A 14394-nucleotide genomic window follows, 5' to 3' on the forward strand; every position below is an offset into this window, starting at 1 on the left:
TGTGAAAAAAACTGTTTGCATGTTCTTTACAAAGAGGGCAACAGATGCTACTGAGCCAGATGTCTGTGTCAGGGGAGAAACTCCAGGTGGTATCCGATTTTAAGTACCTTGGCATCATACTTGATTCCAACCTCTCTTTTAAAAAGCAGGTGAAAAAGGTCATTCAAATAACCAAATTCAACCTAGCTAATTTCCGATTTATACGAAATTGTTTGACTACAGAGGTAGGAAAACTGTACTTCAAATCTATGATACTCCCCAACATACTGCTTGACTAGTTGGGCCCAAGCTTGCTGTACAACAACAAGACTTATTCAGTCTGTCTACAAACAGGCCCTCAAAGTGCTTGATAGGAAGCCCAATAGCCATCATCACTGTTACATCCTCAGAAAGCATGAGCTCCTGAGTTGGGAAAATCTTGTGCAATACACCGACGCATGTCTTGTATTCAAGATCCTAAATGGCCTGACTCCCCCTTCACACAGTATTTTTGTTAAACAGAAAACCCAAACATATGGCAGCAGATCCACAAGGTCTGCCATGAGGTGACTGTATAGTTCCCTTAAAGGAAAAGCACCTTTAGTAAATCCGTTTTCTTTTTTTCTCTGTGAGAGCTTCCCATACACTGCCATCGGACACATAAATGCACCACATATCACACTTTCACAAAATGCTTGAAGACATGGCTAAAGGTCAATCAGATTTGTGAACATGGTCCTTCTGTAGCTCAGTTGGTAGGGCATGGCGCTTGTAACGCCAGGGTAGTGGGTTCGATCCCCGGGACCACCCATACGTAGAATGTATGCACACATGACTGTAAGTCGCTTTGGATAAAAGCGTCTGCTAAATGGCATATATTATTTATTTATTATATTAGCTGTGTGTTGACGCTTTCCATGTTATCTGTTGTCTGTAGCTTGTGAGGTGTGGAAACACTGTCTATTTTATGAATTTTGTCTTGCTGCCTTTTGTTCTATGTCTGTATGCTATGTCTTGCTTGTACTATGTTGCTATTGTCTATATTGTAATTGTTTTTAATAACCTGCCCAGGGACTGCGGTTGAAAATTAGCCAGCTGGCTAAAAACTGCACTTTTACTGAAACATTGATTAATGTGCACTGTCCCTGTAAAAAATCAAATGAACTCACTCTGTTACTGTGGAATTGCCCGTTTCCTTGGTTGACGCACTGTCATCCAAAAATGTATACTGTACTGTGTTGGTTTACCATTGCAGTGTAGTGTAACAGTCTTCCGTAGTGGACAGAGGATGACGCGTGATTGTCAACTTCTCAGGTTAATAGCGTAATCAAATGTGCATCCTTCAGAAACACATTTCTGTTTTCAAACTGCCCCCTAACCCTTTTCTTTGTGGCCTTTCTCTATTACTTAAGCAAATGCCACACTGACTAACAAATTACATATATTCAGGCCTCCTGTTGCAAATAGGGTTTTAATTGATGGGTGCTCATTGTATGTCCCCTTGCTTGGTTCTGAATGAAAGTTATTTGATTATTTTTAAATGCACAACATTAATATGTTAAAGTATAATTATTCCATTCCTTATATTTTATTTCTAGGCAACAGGTGACCGAAATCATCTTTGTTTTAAAAGCTATCAGCACTTTGATGGACTCACTTAAAAAGACCCAGCCAGAAAATGGTGAGTAGAAATAAAGAACTTAGAAAACAGACACATATATAATTATTTTACTAGAGGCATGAAAAAGTTCCCTTGAGGTTGTTAATATTGTAATTTATCCAGACAAAAAAAAACGTAACTTAATTTCTAATGAAAACAATGATTTATTTAATTGCTTTCTCTTTCACATCTCTCTTCCTCTCCTTTCCACTCTTCTGCCTCTTCTCTGCTTTCATCTCATCTGCCCTCCCCTCCGCTGCCCTCCTCCCCTCCACTGCCCTCCTCCCCTCCGCTGCCCTCCTCCCCTCCGCTGCCCTCCTCCCCTCCGCTGCCCTCCTCCCCTCCGCTGCCCTCCGCCCCTCCGCTGCCCTCCGCCCCTCCGCTGCCCTCCGCCCCTCCGCTGCCCCCTCCGCCCCTCCGCTGCCCTCCGCCCCCCGCCCTCCGCCCCTCCGCTGCCCTCCGCCCCTCCGCTGCCCTCCGCCCCCTCCGCTGCCCTCCGCCCCCCTGCTGCCCTCCGCCCCCCTCTCTGCTGCCCTCCGCCCCCTCTCTGCTGCCCTCCGCCCCCTCTCTGCTGCCCTCCGCCCCCTCTCTGCTGCCCTCCGCCCCCTCTGCTGCCCCCTCCCCCCCCTCTCTGCTGCCCTCCGCCCCCTCTCTGCTGCCCTCCGCCCCCTCTCTGCTGCCCCCCCTCTCCCCCCCCCCCCCTCTGCTGCCCCCCCCCTCCGCCCCCTCTCTGCTGCCCCCTCCCCCCTCTCTGCTGCCCCCCCTCTGCTGCCCTGCCCCCTCCCCCTCTCTGCTGCCCCCTCCCCCTCTCTGCTGCCCCCTCTCTGCTGCCCTCCTCCCCCTCTCTGCTGCCCTCCTCCCTCTCCTATCCCCACATCTCCTATTCATTGCACATATTCCCCATTCCATGGTGTGTGCCCCCCTACAGTGGATGGGACCACATGGGCCCAGGTGATTGCCCTGTACCCTACACTGGTGGAGTGCATCACCTGCTCCTCTTCTGAGGTCAGCTCAGCGCTGAAGGAGGCCTTGGGGCCCTTCAAAGACTTTATGCAGCCCCCAGTCTCCAGAGTTCAGAACGGAGAATCCTGACCAGACCAACCCCCTTTTTATAATGAAGGAATTCCTAATGAATGTGTCCTCCTGAGACCCAAACATACACTTCTTCATACAAGTGGACAGAGGGATAGACGGACGGGCTCTTTTACTCCCATGTGAGCCCATCTAACAGACAGTAACACATGGTAACTGAGCTCCCCCCCGCGACAGCTCGGTCCACAATGACGACGACTGACCTGCTACACATGACATCATCAATGTATGCTTCTAAAACACTTTGGTTGATACCACCTCCCATTCTTATTCTGACTGGCTGGACTTGTGTATTAACTGCTACAGTAAAAAAAAAAAAAAAATGTTTTGTTTGTTTTATTTGGATTTCCTGAAAGGAGAGTCGATGTACAGTGTGTGGTGACAGTATTAATTATGTAATTAAGAAAAAACAAAGTACTTGGGCTATATGGATCTTTAAGAAGAGGGGTTGGGGGGTGGTGACATTTTCAACAGCCAGGATTTAATTAAAAAAATCTTACTGTAACATTCCATGTACTCTTATTAGCCGGCGTGAGAAGGGATGTATTTGTCTGTATAAAATAAATGGGACAGTTCTACAGTCAATTATTTGATTTCTGTGTGTGCCTCAGTAATGTCCTGTCCTTGACCCTGTATATGATTTGAATGTATGCTCCATGTCATTTTCTTAAGCATGTGAGATTATATGTGAGAGCTGGCTTAGTCTCAGAAATCCCAAACCTAGTTTACACTAGAACATTGTTTACATTGTGGGAGACTTGCTGGCCTTGTATGACTAAAATATAGAAAATGCTTTCTCCACAATCCTAAACGAGTAAGCTCCTCACTGACATTTCCTGCAAAGTTGTAATTAGAGGAATTCTGGTGAGGGTCATGGGATGTAATTATGCCGCGTTCACATGCTAGTCGGGAACTAAACTCGGAAAAGGTTTCATGAGCTGAATTTAAAAAATCACATTTCCATACACACAACACTTATTTCTCAAATGTTGTGCACAAATGTGTTTACTTCCATGTTAGGGGGCGTGCTGAGCAGTATCTCTGTCTGTAATAAAGACATTTTGTGGAGAAAAAAAATCAGACTGATTGGCAGGGCCTATGCCCCTCATGGCTGCACCCCTGCCCAGTCGTGTGAAATCCATTATTTAGAGCCTAATAAATGTTTCAATTGACTGATTTCCTTATGAACTGTAACTCAGCAACATCCTTATGGTTTCATGTTGCGTTTATATTTTGGTTCAGTATACAACCAGTTAGCAAATCGGAAATGTCCTAGTTCACGACTGGCACGTCAACGCGGCATTATGTACAATCTATATTGGGCAAGCGCAAGAACGTTCTATTTGGTTGCGACTCCTGGCTCTTCTTCAATGTATCAGTTCGCAAAAACGAGTGTCAAGGGTTTCATTGTTGCGACAAACTGGAGTTTGTGTTTAGTCAAATGGGGGAGAGGACCGAGTGTTATCTGGTGGAAAGGGGGAGGAGTAGACTAGGGGATGTCTAGGGCGGTGTTTCCCTCAAATTTCAACTCTGCTCATGAGACGGCTGTCTGCTCAGGACGTCGGATGAACATAACCCAGTCCCAGGCGTGTGGAACCGTACGTATCAGATCCGGAATTATCGATGCCAAATGTGTTGGTTATAATTTGCCATTTTGTCTTGTGAGTGCTGCTATTTCAGTGTGTTTCTATCGGCATTTGACCATGTACTGGCTGAGGTAGTAGTTTGTGCTGTTGGTTGGGTTATGACATTGCCTGCTATGGAGATGACTGCGCAAACTACTGCCTTGCTAGTGCTGGTGTTCGACTTCAAGCCGAGGACTTTCCTGTTTTATTCGTTTTGAAAAGGTAAAGTTAAATATGTTAGTTGTAACAGCTACGTTGTTACATTGTAACTGTGGAAGTACTGTGTTGTCGCAGCATTCCTTCCGTTTTGCCTTACAGCTCCAGGGGTGGTAGCAATTGGGATTTTAAACTCAAATAAAATCATTTTCTCAAGGTGTAAAAAGCTGATTGTCTACTATTTTTGCATGTCACATTTCATTGATGAACGTTTTGGAAATGAATTGCATATTATCTAGGCTATCATGTATGATTTCACAGGGAAATGCATGCAAGTGCCTTTTTTCCGATTGGTTTGAGATACTAATTTTCCCCAAAAAGTTGATTGTACACCAGGGATAAAGATATGGAGCAAAAAAAGTCATACATTTGTATAGATATTGGGTTTCACTCAGGCAAAGTGGCTGCTGTCTCTCCAATCTGGAAAGCATGTAGGTCACGCTTTTGCTATATGATCGGCGAGAGAGCTGTGACGTGGCGCCCCTACTGCCCGCTGGTAAAACTGGAACTGGCCTGATACAGCCTGCAGGCAGTCTACATTTATGGCTAACCATAACGTCCTTTGTTGATGTTTAGCATACCATCGGTCACTGGAGGGAGAGAGAGCAATATTGCAACACATGACATCTTATTGTAAGCAAACCATCTAGAGTAGAGGTTCTTAAACTTGGTCCTAGGGACCCCAAGGAGTGCACTAATCATTAAGCTTTGATCATTTGAATCAGCTGTGTAGTGTTAAGTCAAAAAACAAAATGTGCACCCCTTGGGGTCCCAGGACCAAGTTTGGGAAACGCTGGTCTAGAGGCAGGTGGCCAATTTAACCAAAGCACGTTGATAGAAAATGTGCAGTGTTGTTCCTTTAGCACCACTGACTGACCTCGCAATCTGACTCAGTCAAGTCATCAGACTGACTGAGGTGCCACAGACAGACATAGTTGCAGTATTTAGGCTACAGTATGAACTACAGAGAGCCTCCACACATGAACCACGTGGCCATTGCAGCTCAGCACAGGGCTTTACCATTGTGTCTCTAAAAACAGAGTTGTGACTGGTTGCTGATATGGGTCATGCATTGTGAGTTACCCTCTTAAACCCTAGCTAGCTGCTGGCCAACTGCACCCAGTAGCATCTGCCTGTGCTGTGCTGAGCCCTGAATCAGTATGGCAGCCAAGTCTTGTGATGGAGGAGAGGGGGGCTGGAATGGGTAATGCGTTTTTGATAGGCTGCAGTAGCAGGCGGCAAGCCCCAGTCTGAAACTGCCGGCTGAAGTCCTCTAGCAGGAGATTCAGAGCTGCCTAGACAGAGCCTGTGTCTAAAATGGCACCCTATATAGTGCACTACTTTTGACCAGAGCCCTATCGGCCATGGACTAAAGTAGTGCACTTTATAGGAAGTAGGATGCAAGTGTCAGCCCACACAGAGCTACTGTGTTTTGCTCTCCTTTGTGAAGCTGCTGTTCTGACTGAAGATTGGGTCCTGCTACACTTGACCTTCCTACATTGACACGCTGCAATATTTATGGGTTCACCATTTACCATACGTTAAGGTGCTGGCAGATATATGTTCAAATTTAGAGCATCATTTTCACCAGAACCTTTTAGTAATAGAGCTCTGGAAGGATCGATAGTGTGTGGAGAATTTTGCAGGTCCAGGACTGCCTGCCTCCTTTCATTGCCAAGATGGTTGTCATCCATCATCTTCAGAGAGAGCTTTCACATGGGTATCAACAATATTGAACACTTGTGAAGCTCATCTTTCCTTTACTGATTCAGTTTGCTGCGCCATGCCAGGAAACATAATCAGCACTAATATAACGTGGCAGAAGTGAGAAATAACCAACCAAAAGACATTGTGAAAGCAATCAAATAATTTCTGCCTTAGCTTTCCCAGTGATGGAAAATGAAAGTGAGTGAAGTAAAGATCAGTCAGAACGGGGCAGTGCAGGTAGCTATCGGGTACTGGAGGAGTTATGGAGAACAGCCTCTCCAGCTCAGCCTATCCAGCCCCAGTCATCATTCTTGTGTGGACGTTCACATTTGAGTCAGGCTGCAGATAAGTCCACTTCATTCCATTCAGACCCCAAGGCAATAAATTAGAGGCCATTCCCTGTGGAAAATCAGCCTGCTCCCTCCTATGATTATCATCACATCTGCACCCTGGAACAGAACTGTCTACCACTGCCTCCCCTGCTACACCTTCTGATGGACCGGACTGGAGGATCTGCCTCTTGGTGTGTAAACTAAACATTCTCTACATTCCCCACATTCCTTTGCATTGCTAACAACACTAACATTATAGTCAAAAGGAAAGGTGTCCTGAAAGCACAGACAAAAGGATAGGTCTCCTGAAAGCACAGACAAACTGAAAGGTGTCCTGAAAGCACAGACAAAAGGAAACGTGTCCTGAAAGCACAGACAAACTGAAAGGTGTCCTGAAAGCACAGACAAACTGAAAGGTGTCCTGAAAGCACAGACAAAAGGAAAGGTGTCCTGAAAGCACAGACAAAATGAAAGGTGTCCTGAAAGCACAGACAAAAGGATAGGTGTCCTGAAAGCACAGACAAAATGAAAGGTGTCCTGAAAGCACAGACAAAAGGATAGGTGTCCTGAAAGCACAGACAAAAGGAAAGGTGTCCTGAAAGCACAGACAAAAGTAAAGGTGTCCTGAAAGCACAGACAAAATGAAAGGTGTCCTGAAAGCACAGACAAAAGGATAGGTGTCCTGAAAGCACAGACAAAAGGATAGGTGTCCCGAAAGCACAGACAAAAGGATAGGTGTCCTGAAAGCACAGACAAAAGGAAAGACAGGACAGCTTGCACTACAAAACTCCCAACAAATACATGACATCCACAAATGTTTCACTTTTTAGAGCTTTTTGCTTTTTCTGGCTCTGTACCCCAAAATATCGAAACAGTTATAGGTTTCAATCATTAACTATAATATAGCGCAACTTCAACAGTGGGACTGTAACACTTGCTGTAAAGGCCCGATTCAAATGTAGGAAATGTACACCTTTCCTACACTCACCTTTCCTACGCACTTCTCAGTAGTTGGTGTTCAGATTTATAGAACTACTGTTCAACCCTTATCGTATTCAGTGCACACAAGGGAGCCCCGCCTTCAAAGCCCTTTACCCACCTGCTTAAGGTAAGTTTGAATACCAACTACTGAGAAGTGCGTAGGAAAGGTGTGAATAGGAAAGACATACATTTACTTAGTCTGAGCCGGGCCCATAGCGCACGTCTCACTTGTGACTGTGCCCCCCTCCCTCACTCTGTTCCCATTTTCCTCTAGCTGTGGGACTCAAAATATCTATCCAGTTTCCCTATACAGTCATTGATCCAGTTATTGATTGTGAGGTGCCTACTGCCTGCCTGGGCGTACCTGTACCCTCATCGCATTCACAGCGGCAGGCAGGGATGATGAGAATCGACCCTTGTCTCGCTTAGTCAGCAAGCTACTCCCTTGGTTCTGTTCTCTGCTGTGGAGCTATGTGACGACCTTGGAAAAACAATTCACCCAGACGAGAGTGACTGACTGTGTCATCGCTGTTAAACAATCTGGACCACACACGCATGGGGAGAGTAGGAGTGGATTGCCAGATCAATGCTGGTCTGACTGTATGGGAATGGGTGGGGTAAGGGTTATGGACCAGATGGCTCTCAGACTCCTGTGGAGGACCTAGGAGTGTCAGACTCCCACTACAGCACTTTGATATCCAATATAGATTGTCTGTGTGCGTATCTACATGGGTGGATGGGTGTGTGTGCATATTTTAATCACTACTCAAGGATAGGATAATGTGGTCTAATAATAACAATACAGTATAATGGCCACTGGTGCGCCATAACTCAAGGTTACTTGCGTAACCCCAGTTCTATGAGAATATGAGTGAGATGTTGCACTATGGGATTTGCCTGGGCGTGTCCCGAGGTTCGAAGTATCCAATCAAACAGCGTATGTTGAGACAGATAACTCGAGTGGCGAATGAGGTAAGCCCCTCTCCTCCATAAACGCAGCCACTAGCCTGCCAACTGGTCACTGTCAAGCATGCCTCTCTTCCTTGTGCTCTTGTGAGCAGGGAAAAGTGGTAAGACATCTCACTCATATTCTCATAGTAACCTTGAGTTCTATTTCTAGAACTATGGGATAACTATGGGATATGGCGCATCGCTCCAAAGAAGGTGCAGTGACATCAAGTCGGTACAGACCTCATTAAAGTATGAGGGGTGGCCACACATTCAAAAATGCAAATCTCCCATAAGGAGATGCCTTAAAAACAGTGTCCAAGAGGTAGCCTTCTGAGCTGTAACTATTGCTATTACATTTTCCAATACAATATCCTCCACTATCCAAAGATAGCCATAATAAGGAAGGGGGCCTCCCGTTACAGAAAAATGCAGGGGTCGTAGCCGCTGTAGCGCAATACTCTTGCTTTTATCCAAGAAAATGCGCTGGGCGCCTGCTGGACACAAACGGTGGAGACACTCTACTTCTGTAAACGGTAAGAGCGGTGGGTGTAACCACAAGCTCCAGCCTGCTACAAGACGGTTGCCACTGACTGGCATAAAGGAGGTGTTTGGGTACCAAGGTATCCAGGAGGACCCTGGGGCAAACTGAAGGCATGAACGGTGGGCTGACAGTGCGTGCCGCCCACTCACTCGCTTTGCAGGCATAAGATAGATGGCAAAGCTGGTTAGAATATAAATATTACAACTCATCACTTTCCAGTGGCTCAAAAGGCTGCCATGGAAAAGCCTCAAGCACAATAGACGGTCCCATGTGACGGGCTAAAGGCTTGGAGACTGGTTTTGCGTAAGCAACGCACACCCTCAAAAACAACGCAACAGAGTGTTACCCTACTGTGTAACAAGACCTGCATGACAGGCGAGAGAGAGGAGGTCATTGGACCTTTGGAGATCTTCCCTCTGTTTCCTAAGGATGATCTACAGTTGAAGTCGGAAGTTTACATACACTTAGGTTGGAATCATTAAAACTTGTTTTTCAACAACTCCACAAATTTCTTGTTAACAACTATAGTTTTGGTAACTCGGTTATGACATCTACAGTGGGGCAAAAAAGTATTTAGTCAGCCACCAATTGTGCAAGTTCTCCCATTTCAAAAGATGAGAGAGGCCTGTAATTTTCATCATAGGTACACTTCAACTATGACAGACAAAATGAGGAAAAAATGTATTTGCAAATTATGGTGGAAAATAAGTATTTGGTCAATAACAAAAGTTTATCTCAATACTTTGTTATATACCCTTTGTTGGCAATGACAGAGGTCAAATGTTTTCTGACCTCAGACAAAAGAATTGCAGACCTCCACAAGTCTGGATCATCCTTGGGAGAAATTTACAAACGCCTGAAGGTACCACGTTCATCTGTACAAACAATAGTACGCAAGTATAAACACCATGGGACCACACAGCCGTCATACCGCTCTGGAAGGAGACGCGTTCTGTCTCCATTTCGCTCCTCCTTAGGTGCGAAAAGTGAAATTCAATCCCAGAACAACAGCAAAATACCTTGTGAAGATGCTAAAGGAATTGGGTACAAAAGTATCCATATCCACAGTAAAACGAGTCCTATATCAACATAACCTGAAAGGCCGCTCAGCAAGGAAGAAGCCACTGCTCCAAAACCGCCATAAAAAAAAGCCAGACTACGGTTTGCAACTGCACATGGGGACAATGATCATACTTTTTGGAGAAATGTCCTCTGGTCTGATGAAACAAAAATATAACGGTTTGGCCATAATGACCATCATTATGTTTGGAGGAAAAAGGGGGAGGCTTGCAAGCCGAAGAACACCATCCCAACCGTGAAGCACGGGGGTGGCAGCATCATGTTGTGGGGGTGCTTTGCTGCAGGAGGGACTGGTGCACTTCACAAAATAGATGGCATTATGAGGAAGCTAAGTTATGTGGATATATTGAAGCAACATCTCAAGAGATCAGTCATGAAGTTAAAGCTTGGTCGCAAATGGACAATGACCCCAAGCATACTTCCAAAGTTGTGGCAAAATGGCTTAAGGACAACAATGTCAAGGTATTGGAGTGGCCATCACAAAGCCCTGACATCAAATCCTATAGAAAATGTGTGGGCAGAACTGAAAAAGCATGTGCGAGCAAGTAGGCCCACAAACCTGACTCAGTTACACCAGCTCTGTCAGGAGCTTCTGACCCACTGGGAATGTGATGAAATAAATAAAAGCTCAAATAAATCATTCTCTCTACTATTATTCTGACATTTCACATTCTTAAATTAAAGTGGTGATCCTAACTGTCCTAAAACAGGGAATTTTTACTAGGATTAAATGTCAGGAATTGTGAAAAACTGAGTTTAAATGTATTTGGTGTAAGGTGTAAGTAAACTTCCGACTTCAACTGTATGTTGGTCACACCACTTCTTTAAAATCACCTGTTTTAGCAAACAGTGGGCGTGTGGGGCACTGGCACTCTGGACCATGAAACGGTCTTGAGTAGCCGGCTTGTCGCAGGCAAATCTCTGCTATAGGCAATTTGTTCAAGTCGCAGTAACTGTCTCTTATCCACACGCTGTCGCTTGTGGAGAACTGCAGGCAGGGGACGCATTAAGAGTCGGCAGCTAGTTGCTTAGCCACAGAGCCAGTCTTTCCGTTTATAACACCCAGATTGAACTGATCGTGTTACTTTCTGTCCCTTCCTTTGATCAAAGTCCCTAAAATCAGATGTTGGTCTTCCATTCCCTATCAACCACTAGAAAATTCAACTTTGAAAACTGTTTCAGATGCAATGTGTTAGCCATCCTGATCAGTTTACTTTAGCTAGCAGCAAATCGAGCATAAACACCAAAAGGCGGCAGATGACGTGTGAAGAGATGGGGCGTGAAGTTCGTAGGCAGTAGCTGCTTAACCCATTACTTTTCACACACCAATTGGCATTATTTGAGAGCAATGAAAATGAATGGGACATATTGACACATGAAAGGCATTGAAGCTGTCTGCCTGCCTTTCGCTGTCCGTTAGCTGGCAGTATAAAGTAAAAACAAGCTTGCGCAAGTCATGTCAATGTCTTGCATTGAGTTTGAAGGGGCGGGAGAAAGACGCATAGCTAGGCTGTCTTTCCCCTGGCATCTTTTCGCATGTTGTACCAGATCACCGAAAATTTGTGAAGTACTTGAAATCGATTTTAATCATGCAGAAAAAACATGAAAATTACAAAATGATTGATAGAATGTATCTGTTTTTTTCATACATTTTCACAGGATAGACACTTGCCGGCAAGGAGGCTGGATGTGAGGAATCACAGAAACACAAATTGAAAGCCCTGGTATCAGATCAGCCAGACAGTCGACCTCCTGCCTCCTTCCAGACAGGTCTCCAACAGTCCAGCTGTCTGCTCCCCCAGGGGGCCAATCCTCCCTGCATGCCACACAGGGCTCACCAAAGTGCTGCTCTACTCAGGAATCAATCACCACCTTCCATCTGTCTATAGCAAAACGTCTAGTGCCATCTGGTAATTGAGCCCTAAACACTCCCGAGACACAAAGGCTTCCTATACGAGTCCTGTGTAGTATGTACTGTATCCATCTGATTTACATAATGTAGGTCTATCTAAATCTGTTGTTGTCGATATACACAATGGTACATTGTGTTGATGTGTGTACCCTTTGTACATTTGTTTTTACTTCTAACATTTACAAGAAAAGATTATTTGGAATGACACAGCATTCTTTATAAATTGTAAAAGCAATCCTTAATTTCTTTACACTGCCCTTACGTTTTGAAGACATTACGAATTCCCGTTTACTTCATTGAGTGTTTTTTGGAGTTACAAAAAATGTCCAACACATACAGTATTACAAAGGATAGACTTGTTTCCGACTTGTCTTTTTACATTGTAACGTATTTACAATATTTTTTTACATGCTGCTCGAGTCTCTTTCTGTATTGTTTTGAGCGAGTCAGTCAAAGCAGTTGAGTAACGTTTGTGTAATCAAAACAGAAACGCATTGAAACAGCTTGAAAAGAAACATGCTACCAAAAGGGTCAAAGGAGCAGTGATAAGATTTAACATGGAATATGCATGACTAGAGACTGATTTGACTGGGTTAGAAACCCTGCGGTTTTTACACGTCAAAAACCTCCCGAAAAAAACGTTTTTAAACAACTCAGATACGAATCCACTTAAAACTCCACATACACATCTTGCAAGTCCCAAGTTCTGACATCATTAGATACTGTATGGGTTTATCTTTAGAGCATCAGTGTCATCAGTAGAGGTCCTGCGTGGGATGGAATGCCTATTAATGTAGCTCCTGACTGGTCATCCAGGAGACATTGTCAGCCCACTGTATTGAATAAAGAATATACATACTACATTGACTGAAGTGCATCAAGCATTTAAATAGATGCTAGTTCCATCCTCTGATCCAGAAAAGGGTACAAGGTGGGAACCCAAGACACTGTACATCCTTCATACTGTATCTGAACAGAAATTGATTCAGGTCAATGCCATAAATGGTTAGTTTGCAGAGTATCGTTCAGCAAAGTGTAAGTACCAGACTGCATAATAACACAAGGATACAGGATAAAATACACTATGTACAGAGAAAAGATTATGTTCGACATCCGGCATGAGAATCAGTCACATAGCTCCCTGAGTTGTGTGACATAGGAACAGTAAACTACAAGTTAACATCATTTCAAAACGACAACAAACAGAGAACAAGACTTTCATTCCAACATTCCGATGCATCTTTTGTGTTTCTCCCAAACACTTCCTAATACATGTATCTGATGTAACTCTAGCCTTTAAGGTCTGAATGATAACTTGAGTGTGCACACTTGTTGTAACTTGAACTTTTGATTAAATCAAGCATTTGTTTCAAGATAAAATGACACAATCATGTCTCAAGTAAATATTCTGCCCTCACAACATTCAGTAAACCATTTATACTTATGTTTTATTCATGTAATATGACAGATATGGGAGTTTCCCCTAATACAGGGATGGGCAACTAGCAACCCTCCTTTTAAACGTCCTTTGATCAACAACAAAAAATGGGGGGGGGACATAGTCGGGGTCTCAACTTACTGTTGAGAGTTCAAATAGTAAAATACACATGGTGTAATTTAAGAAATCTGGTTGTGCATCAACAGTTTTTATCTTATGTCAGAGTCAGTAAATTAGCCAATGACAGCTAAATCATTTATGATTGCTAAGTTAGCTGGCTGCTAAACTATATCAAATTATTGTGGTCGAATTAAAATCAATGGGCCCCGATTTACTTTGTTAAATCTGTCTCACTCAGTTATCATATTAAACACTGCAAACTGTGTAGAATTGCAGCAAACTTGCTTTAGAACGGCAACATTTTCTCTACACCCCATAGCAACATTTGTAGATTCTCAAAATGAACTCTAAACTTTTTTTATTTTTAAAATCTCTGCTCTCAGGGGGGGAGGCACTAAAATGTTTTATAATATAAATAATATATGCCATTTAGCAGACGCTTTTATCCAAAGCGACTTACAGTCATGTGTGCATACATTCTACGTATGGGTGGTCCCGGGGATCGAACCCACTACCCTGGCATTACAAGCGCCATGCTCTACCAACTGAGCTACAGAAGGACCATATTTTTGTGTGTATGCGAGCGCAACTGTTGCCCCTCATGATGAGTTGCCCATCCTTGCCCTTATACAATGTTGAACAGAGCTAGACTAAGCCATACGAGTATGAAAACTAGTGACATGACATTATTTAAGTAAAGAATGGCACATGCACTGTACCTATGCAGTTTCATATTTCTAAAGTAAACAAGCACACAACA

At 44.0% G+C, this 14394-nt stretch overlaps 1 protein-coding gene across 6 annotated transcripts in view; it reads left to right on the top strand.

The window, feature by feature from the left end:
- The window catches only part of LOC124038534 (protein MON2 homolog), a 51500-nt gene extending 48176 nt beyond the window's left edge, over nucleotides 1-3324 (top strand). For all 6 annotated transcript variants that reach the window (XM_046354546.1, XM_046354568.1, XM_046354562.1 and 3 more), the window contains 2 exons: nucleotides 1578-1660; nucleotides 2568-3324. In XM_046354546.1, the coding sequence (XP_046210502.1) occupies nucleotides 1578-1660; nucleotides 2568-2731 (247 nt within the window). In that variant the 3' untranslated portion in view covers nucleotides 2732-3324. The remainder of the gene's footprint in view (nucleotides 1-1577; nucleotides 1661-2567) is intronic.
- Nucleotides 3325-14394: the final 11070 nt, after the last annotated feature.

The sequence above is a fragment of the Oncorhynchus gorbuscha genome, linkage group LG01, assembly GCF_021184085.1.
Source record: "Oncorhynchus gorbuscha isolate QuinsamMale2020 ecotype Even-year linkage group LG01, OgorEven_v1.0, whole genome shotgun sequence".
Lineage (NCBI taxonomy): Eukaryota > Metazoa > Chordata > Actinopteri > Salmoniformes > Salmonidae > Oncorhynchus > Oncorhynchus gorbuscha.